At 55.5% G+C, this 11,870-nt stretch overlaps 2 protein-coding genes across 2 annotated transcripts in view; one reads left to right on the forward strand and one right to left on the reverse strand.

The window, feature by feature from the left end:
* The window catches only part of drap1 (DR1-associated protein 1 (negative cofactor 2 alpha)), a 32,690-nt gene extending 31,194 nt beyond the window's left edge, over positions 1-1,496 (reverse strand). Inside the window, exon 1 of the mRNA XM_073031320.1 lies at positions 1,340-1,496. Coding sequence (XP_072887421.1) covers positions 1,340-1,381 — 42 coding nt within the window. The 5' untranslated portion in view covers positions 1,382-1,496. The remainder of the gene's footprint in view (positions 1-1,339) is intronic.
* On the forward strand, positions 1,469-11,580 carry c28h11orf68 (chromosome 28 C11orf68 homolog). The gene is given in 4 exon segments (XM_073031319.1): positions 1,469-1,629; positions 8,041-8,285; positions 8,287-8,398; positions 8,400-11,580. Coding segments are annotated over 3 exon segments (762 nt in total). The 5' UTR covers positions 1,469-1,629; positions 8,041-8,067; the 3' UTR covers positions 8,832-11,580.
* Positions 11,581-11,870: the final 290 nt, after the last annotated feature.

An 11,870-nucleotide genomic window follows, 5' to 3' on the forward strand; every position in this document is an offset into this window, starting at 1 on the left:
ATGTCCCCGCCCCGGACCGGGACTCACCGGCGGGAACCGGGTACCGGACCCCCCACCCCCGGGACATGTCCCCGCCCCGGACCGGGACTCACCGGCTGGAACCGGGTACCGGACCCCCCACCCCCCGGGACATGTCCCCCGCCCCGGACCGGGACTCACCGGCGGGAACCGGGTACCGGACCCCCCACCCCCGGGACATGTCCCCCGCCCCGGACCGGGACTCACCGGCGGGAACCGGGCACCGGACCCCCCACCCCCGGGACATGTCCCCGCCCCGGACCGGGACTCACCGGCGGGAACCGGGCACCGGACCCCCCACCCCCCGGGACATGTCCCCGCCCCGGACCGGGACTCACCGGCGGGGTACCGGACCCCCCCACCCCCGGGACATGTCCCCGCCCCGGACCGGGACTCGCCGGCGGGAGCCGGGTACCGGACCCCCCACCCCCCGGGACATGTCCCCGCCCCGGACCGGGACTCACCGGCGGGAGCCGGGCACCGGACCCCCCACCCCCGGGACATGTCCCCCGCCCCGGACCGGGACTCACCGGCGGGAGCCGGGTACCGGACCCCCCACCCCCGGGACATGTCCCCGCCCCGGACCGGGACTCACCGGCGGGAGCCGGGTACCGGACCCCCCCACCCCCGGGACATGTCCCCGCCCCGGACCGGGACTCACCGGCGGGAGCCGGGTACCGGACCCCCCACCCCCGGGACATGTCCCCGCCCCGGACCGGGACTCACCGGCGGGAGCCGGGTACCGGACCCCCCACCCCCGGGACATGTCCCCGCCCCCGGACCGGGACTCACCGGCGGGAGCCGGGTACCGGACCCCCCACCCCCCGGGACATGTCCCCGCCCCGGACCGGGACTCACCGGCGGGAGCCGGGTACCGGACCCCCCACCCCCGGGACATGTCCCCCGCCCCGGACCGGGACTCACCGGCGGGAGCCGGGTACCGGACCCCCCCACCCCCGGGACATGTCCCCGCCCCGGACCGGGACTCACCGGCTGGAACCGGGTACCGGACCCCCCACCCCCGGGACATGTCCCCGCCCCGGACCGGGACTCACCGGCTGGAACCGGGTACCGGACCCCCCACCCCCCGGGACATGTCCCCGCCCCGGACCGGGACTCACCGGCGGGAGCCCCAGTACCGGACCCCCCCACCCCCGGGACATGTCCCCCGCCCCGGACCGGGACTCACCGGCGGGAACCGGGTACCGGACCCCCCCACCCCCGGGACATGTCCCCGCCCCGGACCGGGACTCACCGGCGGGAACCCCAGTACCGGACCCCCCACCCCCAGGACATGTCCCCGCCCCGGACCGGGACTCACCGGCGGGAACCGCGCGTTGTATTTTTTCTTCTTCGACGGCATCTCGGCCTCCGGCTGCGGGGCTCGGGCTCGGGCTCCCTGACGTCAGCGGGGCGGCGCGGGGTCCTCCGGGGAGGGCCGGCGCGCTGACGGCTGAGGGAGGCGGCCAGCCCGTTCGCCTGTCCGGCCGCGGCCCGCTTTTCACACACACACACACGCCCCCTCCAGCTGGTGTCCCGACTCTGCCTCCTCCGACGCCGGGTCGGAGGGGCCTCCCGCCCGAGGGAAGCGAAGAGACAGGAAGAGGAACGGTGAGACGCGGGGATGGAGGGTGGGAACCTGGGGGACGAGAGGGAGGAAAGGCCTCGGTAATACCCTGGCCCTCGCTCGGGTGACGCCCTCGGGGTCTGTTGCTAGGGAGACGGGAGTCCGCTCTTACCCCAGGGCCTGTTGCTAGGGAGATGAGTACACCCTCCTCCCAGCCTGTTGCCAGGGAGGCAGGCCCTCTCTGCTCCGGGGGACCTGTTGCTAGGGCGACGAGAACCCACTCCTACCCCCAGGGCCTGTTGCTAGGGAGATGAGTACACCCTCCTCCCAGCCTGTTGCCAGGGAGGCAGGCCCTCTCTGCTCCGGGGGACCTGTTGCTAGGGAGACGAGAACCCACTCCTACCCCCAGGGCCTGTTGCTGAGGACACTGGTCCTCTCTTCCCCACCCCAGTTGCTGGGTGACGGGCCCTCCCTCCTCCAAAGGTTGGTCTTGTTGCTAGGGAGACAGGCCGCACTCCTCCGTGTCGCTTGTTGCCAGGGTGACGCCCCCCTCTTCTCCCCTCCTACCCCGGGGGCCTGTAGCTAGGGAAGCAAGTGGAATCCAGAAACACATGAACCTCAGAGTCCACAGCCGCTGGCCTCCACACTGTGCTGCCCTGCCTTGAGAGATCAAATGAAAAGAGGCGTCACTCTGGTCAGAGGGATCTTGGTGACCAAGCCCTTAGCTCTCAGAAAGCAGGCACACGGTTTGCCGGGGCAGTAAAGAAGGCACGTGGTGTGCCTGGCTTCATAAGTCAAGACACTTAAATTCAGGGGTCGGGAAGTTACGTTGCAACTTCGCGTGCTCTGTCAGTTTCTGGCCAAGGAAGGGGTTTCGGTGGGGGTGGGTGGGTTTGCGAGTTTTTGCATTTTCTTTTTGTGGGGGGGCGGGGGGAAGAGTCGATGTCTCCCTCAACTACTTGTAAGGTTTACTGTATTCTGTGACTATCTGGAGAAGATGGGTCTCAGAGTTGCATTCTGCATACTCACTTTGATAATAAAATGAACCTTTGTACTTTGTAAAACTCTGGTGTGGCCACATCAGGGAGTATTCCTAGCCACGCCATGTATAGGAAGGACGCTGAGGCTTTGGACAGGGTGTAGGAGAGGTTTACTGGTATTAAATGTACTTTGTTGCAGAGAGAGATTTGACAAACTTGTTTCTTTTTAAAATTATTTTATTGAGATACAGCACGGAATAGGCTCTTCCCCCCCTTTGAGCAGGGCCTCCCAGCAATCCCCTAATTTAATCCCGGCCAAATCATGGGACAATTTACACTGATTGATTAACCTACGTCTTTGGGCCGTGGGAGGAAACTGGAGCACCCGGAGGAAACCCACGCGGTCGCGGGCAGAGAACGTACAAACTCCTCACATGCGGTGGCGGGAATCGAACCCTGGTCGCCTGCACATGTAAAGCATCGCGCTAACTACTACGCTACCGTGTCACCCCTTTCTCAGCGGCTAAGCCTAATGGAAGTTTTCAAAACCATCAGAGGCATAGAGAGAATAGACAAGGTCAATATTTCTAATGCTAGAGGGCAAGGGTGGTCCCCAGCAGAAACCTCTTTATGCAGGGGGGCTTCCCCTGTACATTGGGGACTCGAGGTGGAAGGTGTTGCGTAGAATAAGTTTTTTTTTTGTAATTTATTTTTTTATTGAAGTTCATCATCAAACAAATATTTCCATAAGATGTATTTCAGACACTGTACCTATATATCATATATATCACAAATCCCCACAAAGTATTCATCTGAGGTATACACTTATAGAAAAGAGTGGAAAGAAAAAACAAGCAAAAGGAAAGAACTATGTACAAGTAGGGAGTGATCTTTTTTTTTACAACAAATCCATTGATTTGTGAGAATAAAATCAGGCCTATGAGGCATTATGTAGTTAAACCATTTTTCCCAGTATAAATCAAATTGTTCCAAATTGGATAAAATTATCTTACGTTTGATTGGATTTAATAGCCCATTGACATTAAAAGAAATGAATTTTACCTTGTCCTTAGCCATCTGTATTTATCTGTCAGTGTATCATTGAAATTAGAATAAAACTCAATCGATCTACTCCCTGAACAAATACGAACCAAGAAACGCAGATAGTAACAAAAATGGCAGCGAACGTGTGATTCCAAGGCTGAGGTCTCTAGTAGATGACCCTGCGTTGAGCTAGAGGAAATGTCTAGCTGTGGGGGATAACCCCTCCTCCTTGTGAGTTGAGGGCCCCCATTGCAGTATTCATAAAAGTCAGTGAACAAATCCATTACACAGAAAATATCGAATAAGTTTTTAGGCGACACCCTGTCCTGTGACCAGAGGAGTCGGTGTACCACGTCTGTATGGACAGAGGTTGCAGCCCCTATCTGAAAGGGATAATCCACAGCTCCCGGTGACACTTCAGCCCCGTGCTCCTGACGTACAGGCGCTCAGCTGGGAAGGGGGTGGTTTGCTTGGCAGATCTGCGGGTGGCCTTGCTACCGAGCCTGGCCAGGGTGACTGTTCGCAGGTCCTGGCGGCAGGCACTCGAGGGCTCTTCCAGGGATACGTTCGTGCTCGGGTTCCTTGGGGAGGGAGAACGTGGTCACGATGGGTATGGCGGGGTTTTCTGCAGCGGTGGGCTCCCTGGCGAATTGGCCGTCTTATAGACAGTAATAATCAGATTTTAATTTGAAATTGCTCACTGTCCTGTGAATACTTAGTGTTTTTTGTACCTTTGTGAGAATAATCTTTTGTAGTGCTGTAAAAACAAATTCAGGAACGCAAGCGTTTAAGGTGAGAGTGCAGAACGCAAAGGAGGTGTGCCAGGCAAGGTCTTTTAAAGACAGTGTAGTGGATACTTCCAGTGCATTGGCCAGGGAGGTGCTGAAGATAAATACAATCGATCCAAGTTCGTAGCTCCTGGAAAGTGGCCTCACAAGTCGATAAGGTGGCTCGGAAGGCTGATGGGATGCTTGCCTCTACTAGTCGATTGGATTCAAAAGTCAAGAGGTTATGTTGCAACTTTATAAAACTCTGGTCAGGCCACGTCTGGAGTACTGCATACAGTTCTGGCCGCCCCACTACAGGAAGGATGTTGGGGCTTTGGGGAGGGTGCAGGAGAGGTTTACCATGACGCTGCCTGGTTTAGAGGGCGTGTGCTGGATAAAACAGAGGCTGAGGGGAGATCTGATAGAGGTTTGTAAGATAGGCATAGATAGAGTGGACAGGGAGTATCTGTTCCCAGGGTTGAAATGTCTAATACCAGAGGGCAGCATTGAAGGTGAGAGGGGGGATGTGAGGGGTAAGTTTTTTACTCAGAGAGTGGTGGATGCCTGGTGTGGTGGTAGAGGTAGAGGCTTTTAAGAGACGTTTGCATAGGCAGATGGATGTGAGGAAGATGGAGGGATAAGGACATGGTGTAGGTAGGAGGGGTTAGTGTTTGGGTCATTTTGATTTGCTTTTTAGTTGGTATAGCACAACATTGTGGGCCGAATGGCCTGTTCTGTGTCTCTATGCGCAGGGAATGGAGGGACAGGGAGGTTGTGCAGATGGAACAGACGGTTTAATTGGCCATTTTGACCTCATAATCTACGTTGTTGCTATTTTTCACTTAGTCTACCCACACTGCCCTTTCTGTTATACCTCATAAAAACATAGAAAACCTGCAGCACAATACAGGCCCTTCGGCCCACAAAGCTGTGCCGAACATGTACTTACCTTAGAAATTACCCAGGGTTACCCTTAGCCCTCAGTTTTGTTAACCTCCATGTACCTGTCCAGGAGTCTCTGAAAAGATCCTATTGTATCTCTTTCATGAATGTGAATTGTTACATTTGTTATGCACTGCATAATTCTCCTTTATACTATGTTCTCTTTATTTAAAAAAACAATAAAGATATTGTCGAAAGAAAAAGAAAGACCCTATCATATCCGCCTCCACCACCATTGCCGGCAGCCCATTCTGCACACTCACCACTCTCTGAGTAAAAACCTTACCCCTGACATCTCCTCTGTACCTACTTCCAAGCACCTTAAACCTGTGTCCTCTTGTGTTAGCCATTTCAGCCCTGGGAAAAAGCCTCTGACTATCCACATGATCAATGCCTCTCATCATCTTATACACCTCCATCAGGTCACCTCTCATCCTCCGTCACTCCAAGGAGAAAAGGCCAAGTTCACTCAACCTATTCTCATAAGACATGCTCCCCAATCCAGGCAACACCCTTGTAAATCCCCTCTGCACTAATTCCGCTCGTATGGGGCCCTGAATGGTGGTGAGGGAGGGGTAGCACTTGTTCCGCTTGCAAGGATAAGTGCCAGGAGGGAGATCCCTTGTCCATTCATCCCCCCCATCCCTTCCCACCGATCTCCCTCCTGGCACTTATCCTTGTAAACGGAACAAGTGCTACACCTGCCCTTACACTTCCTCCCTCACCACCATTCAGGGCCCCAGACAGTCCTTCCAGGTGAGGCGACACTTCACCTGTGAGTCGGCTGGTATGGTATACTGCGTCCAGTACTCCCAGTGTGGCCCTTTATATATTAGTGAGACCTGACGCAGACTGGGAGACCGTTTCGTGGAACACCTACGCTCGGTCCGCCAGAGAAAGCAGGATCTCCCAGTGGCCACGCATTTTAATTCCACGTCCCATTCCCATTCTGATATGTCTATCCACGGCCTCCTCTACTGTCAAGATGAAGCCACACTCAGGTTGGAGGAACAACACCTTATATACCGGCTGGGTAACCTCCAACCTGATGGCATGAACATTGACTTCTTTAACTTCTGTTAATGCCCCTACTCCCCTTCTTACCCCATCCCTGATATATTTAGTTTTTTTTTCCCCTCCGTTTTTTTTCTTTCTCTCTGCCCATCACTCTGCCTGTTCTCCATCTCCCTCTGGTGCTTCCCTCCCCCTTTCTTTCTCCCGAGGCCTCCCATCCCATGATCCTTTCCCTCCTCCAGCTCTGTGTCCCTTTTCCCTATCACCTTTCCAGCTCTCAGCTTCAGCCCACCCCCTCCGGTCTTCTATCATTTCACATTTTCCACTCCCCCTCCTACTTTCATATCTTTTACTATCTTTCCTTTCAGTTAGTCCTGACGAAGGGTCTCGGCCCGAAACGTCAACAGCGCTTCTCCCTATAGATGCTGCCTGGCCTGCTGTGTTCCACCAGCATTTTGTGTGTGTCGCATTCTTTCTCAGATAAGGAGCCCAAAACTGCAAGTGAGACATCGGCAGCGCGTCATAATGTCTCGACATTACATCCCTGCTTTCATATTCTTGTCCTCTCAAAGAGGATGCGAACACTGCATTCACCACCCTAAAGATGACCACTAGGGAGTCCCACACAAGGACTCGCTTTGCACCTCAGATTTCGTAATTTTCTCTCCATGAGAAAATAGTCTAGCTTAATGTTTCCTGTTGAAGGGTCTAACCGGAAACGTCGACTGTTTATTCTTTTCCACAGACGCTGCCTGGCCCGCTGAGCTCCTCCAGCATTGTGTGTGTGTTGCTAGGTTAGTGGGTTAATTGGTCACATGGGTGTAATTGGGTGACACGGGCTTGCTGGAAAGCCCTGTGGCTTTAAAGTTCGAAGTAAATTTTATTATCCATGTGCATGTACGTCACCACATACAATCCTGAGATTCATTTTCCTGCGGGCATACTCAGCAAATCTATAGAATAGTAACTGTAAACAGGATCAGTGAAAGATCAGCCAGAGTGCAGAAGACAACAAACAGTGGAAATGCAAATATAAATAAATAGCAATAAATATCGAGAACATGAGGTAAAGAGTCCTTAAAGTGAGATCATTGGTTATGGGAACATCTCAATAGATGAGTGTAGTTGTCCCCTTCTGTTCAGGAGCCTGATGGTTGAGGGATTGTAACTGTTCCTGAACCTGGTGGTGTGACTCTTGGGGCTCTTTCTCGAGGAGCAACTTCCTTACGCGGGGGTGGGGGGGGGGTGCATTATGGAACAAGCTACCCAGCGGAAGTGGGTTGGGATAGGTATGACTTTTCCAAGACTCTCGCATGGATTTAGTGGGGTATGGGATAGTGAGAGCAGCTTAGATGAGATGGGAACCTTGGTCAGCACAGATCAGATGGGCTGAAGGGCCTTTTTCTGTGCTGTATGAATCTATGAAAGGCCCAATGGATGAGGAGCATTTGATGTTTCTGAGCCTGAACTTGATGGGGAACTGGGACTCAAGGGCCACTTTATTAGGTATGCCCTGCAGAAGGCAATACAGAGAAAGTGTGGTTCAGGCAGTCAGGTGCAAAGTCACAATGAGGTATATTGTGAGGTCAAGAGAACAGGAGGAGGGGTGAGTGTGGATGGGCTGTCAGACGGGATAGAGCAGGTGGCAGCTCCTACCCCCCTCCACCAAAAGCCCATGGCTCACTCTCTCCCATTCCCTTTAACACAGGACCCCCACCGCCCGGAGACCTGCAGGATGAGTGACCATGAGGAGGAGGAGGAGGGCGAGGCGGCACCAGCGGCCGGGGAGCCCCGTGAGGCGGTCGACTACGCGGCGGAGTCGATGGCGGCCGACATGGACCCCTGGGTGGTCTTCGACGGCCGCAAGACCCCGCGGGCCGAGTTCAACGACTGGCTGGACAGCAACCGCCCCTCCCGCACCTTCCGGCACGGGACGCCGGGGCAGGGGGGGCGAGCCGGTGGGCTGGATCGTCGTCTACGGGCCGAGCAGCGCGCCGCCGACCGAGTCCGGCAACGCCGAGGGCCTGCAGGAGGACTGGGAGCGGCTGCTGTCCAGCGGCCGGGCCGGTCACCTTCGAGACGGTCAGCGAGCTGGCGCTGAACCGCAAGGTGCTGAGTGGCAAGTGGCTGATGCACCTGGACACGGGCTTCAAGGTCGACCAGGCCTGGGGGCGCATCGCCCGGGCGGTGATGGACGGCAAGCTGCCCGCCGCCAAGGTCAGCCCCTTCTGCCCCTCCTCGGGGGCCAAGCACGTGATCTGCGTCCCCGGCGACGACTTCACCGACCTGGCACAGGTGGTGAGCCTAGACACTGCCATCCGCTCGCTGGGCATCAAGTGCCCGCTCTCCTTCAAGCCCGACGCGTACACCTACCTGGGTCTGTACCGGGGCAATCGCTGGAAGCTCTCTCCCACCATCTATGAGAGCCACTTCGACCTGGAGTGCATCCCCCGGCGTTCCCGCATCATCAGCAAAGTCACCATGCAAGAACTGACCTAACTCCATCTGTGGGAGGTTTTTTAAAAATTAACTTAAGCGTGTACAGGTTTTAACAGAGTGAGAAAAAAAAAATATCGGCAAAGAAACGGGTGTTGGCATCGTCAGTGTCTTGTAGAGTTGCTAGCTTAACCACTCATCGCGTGCACAAGGGTGCAGGGTCCCTGCCAGAGGGGGCAGCGTCTGCCCCCCTCGTTTCAGCCATGGCTCTCTCCACTCGGTGTGCCCTATAGTTTTCGGCGGGGGTTTTGAGGGAGAGGACTCGAATTCCGGCTTATTTCTCGCATGTACGCCAAAGCGGACAGGGAAACGCGCCATTTACCGGCACGAGCTGGGGGCTGCCCGCAAGAGTTGCCACATAGTTCGGCTCCCAACGTGGCGTGCCCGCGGGCAACGGCAGAGTTAGCTGCAGCCCGCTCAGGGCAGCAGTGAAGGTCCTCCCATCTCTGGCAGCGTTCGGGGCTTCCCTCCTCGTGTCAGGAGCTTCCTCTCGGTTTGCACTCCTGTCAGTCGTGCAAGTCCGAGTGGAGACTCGGGAATACCGTCACACTCGGATGTAGGAGGATTCGTCACTGCTGTTTCCGTAACAGTTTTCACCAAGTACACTGCAGATGCTGTGGTCAAATCAACACGTCAAATCTTTCCCTCTCTGCTTTTCGCAGGGATCGTTCCCTCCGCGACTGCCTGGTCCACACGTCCCTCCCCACGGATCTCCCACCTGGTACTTATCCCTGCAAGCGTAAGTGCGACACCTGTCCCTACACCTCCTCTCTCTCCACCATTCAGGGCCCCAAACAGTCCTTCCAGGCGAGGCAACACTTCACTTGTGAGTCTGTTGGGGTCATCTATTGCATCCGGTGCTCCCGGTGTGGCCTCCTCTACATCGGCGAGACCCGACGCAGACTGGGGGACTGCTTCGTCGAGCACCTCCACTCCGTCCGCCACAACAGACAGGATCTCCCGGTTGCCACCCACTACAACTCTGCTTCACATTCCCATTCAGATATGTCCATACATGGCCTCCTCTACTGCCATGATGAGGCCAAACTCAGGTTGGAGGAGCAACACCTCATATACCGTCTGGGTAGCCTCCAGCCTCTTGGTATGAACATCAAATTCTCCAACTTCTGGTAATTCCCTCCCTCTCCCTTCCCCCATCCCAGTTTCACTCTGTCTCCTCTTCCAGCTGCCTATCACCTCTCTCACGACTCTGCCTTCTCCTACTTCACAGTGCTTTCCCTTTACATTCCTTCTTCACCTCTCCTGCCTATCCCCTCCCTGCTTCCCCTCCCCCACCCCTTGATCTTTCTGATTGGTTTTTCACTCTCCCCACCTTCTTTATGGGGCCCCTGCCCCCTCCCTCTTCAGTCCTGACGAAGGGTCTCGGCCTGAAACATTGACTGCTCGTTTCAACGAATGCTGCCCGACCTGCTGAGTTCATCCAGCTTGTTTGTACGTGTCTGTAACAGTTTTGTCTGACCATTCAGGTTTGTTAGCCCCGAGCTGAACCCCGAACCCCACTCTTAGTCTGGCCTCTACCCTTTGACCTGTTTGGCGTGGGTGGCCTTACCAGGAGTCAAAGCACAAAGCCCTGACTCCAGCCAGCACAGCTGTCCGGGTCACCGAGGCAGGCAAACCTCCAAACCAAGCCCCTCCCCTCCCACTCACACACAGGGCTGTAAATGTACGAAAAATGGGAACCGGAGTTGGCTGGTGCCACTATTAATGGCCGACCTGACTGAATCCTCATCCCTCTCCCCTGTGCTAGTTCCCCAAACTTTCATTAAAGTTGTCTTATTTCTCTTCTGACTATCTACAATAAATGTATCTTTACCCTCACCGCTTCTGCTTTCCCTCGCTCCGTAGTCCATTCGTCCCTCCTCACTAATCTCCCTCCCGGCACTTATACCTGCAATTAGCCTGCCCATTCACCTCCTCCCTCGCCTCCATTCAGGGCCCCAAACAGTCCCTCTGAGTGAGGCTGCTCCGTTGGGTCCGGTGCTCCCGATGGGGCCTCTGAATCGAGGAGACCCGCCGCAGATTGGGGGACCGCTTCGCCAAGCACCTCCGCGCCATCTGCCGATGAGTGGCCAAACATTTTAATTCCGCTTCCCACTCCTGTTCCAACACATCGATCCACGACCTCCTCTCGTGCGAGGATGAGGCCACCCTCGGGGTGGAGGAGCAACACCTTAAACTCCGTCTGGGAAGCCTCCAACCCAATGGCATGAGCAAATTCCCCCACTGCCCTTCTTTTTACCCCCACCCTGACCATTTACTTCTTCTCACCTGCCTATTACTTCCCTCTGGGTCCCCTCCTCCTTCCCTTCCTCCCACGGTCCACTCTCCTATCCGATTCCTTCCTCTCCAGCCCTTGACCTTTCCCACCCGCCTGGCTTCACCTGTCACCTTCCAGCCAGCCCTCCTTCCTTTCCCCCACACCTTTTTATCCTGGCATCTCCTCCCCCCCCCGCCCTTCCTTTCCGGTGCCGAGGAGGGGTCTCGGCCCAAAACGGTGGCTATCTTTACATGGCCCCTTCCTTCCCAGTCCTGAAGAAGGGTCTCGGCCCGAAACGGCGACTACGGACGTTCCCTGACCTGCTGAGTCCCTCCAGCATTTTGTGTATGTTACTGTGGATTTCCGGCATCTGAACACTTTCTCGTGTTTATGGTTTGCACTAATCAAGTGCAGTTTATTGTGATTAAACTATACACAATATACGAGGGGTGATTGATAAGTTTGTGGCGTAAGGTAGAAGCCGTCAATTTTAGAAAACCTAGCACATTTATATTACAAAATAGTCCCCTCCTACATTTACACACTTAGTCCAGGGGTTGTGGAGCATATGGATCTTGGACCTTCATAAAGTGTCCAAAGCAGGGGTGATTGATAAGTTCGTGGCCTAAGGTAGAAGGAGATGAGTTATACAGCTCTCGTTACGTGCACGTGCAGTTCAACTCTTTGAGTGATTGTGCAGAAAGTTTGAAGTTAACTCATCGGGGTGATTGATAAGTTCGTGGCCTCAGGTAGAAGGAGATGAG

Source organism: Hemitrygon akajei, chromosome 28 (genome assembly GCF_048418815.1).
Source record: "Hemitrygon akajei chromosome 28, sHemAka1.3, whole genome shotgun sequence".
Classification (NCBI taxonomy): domain Eukaryota; kingdom Metazoa; phylum Chordata; class Chondrichthyes; order Myliobatiformes; family Dasyatidae; genus Hemitrygon; species Hemitrygon akajei.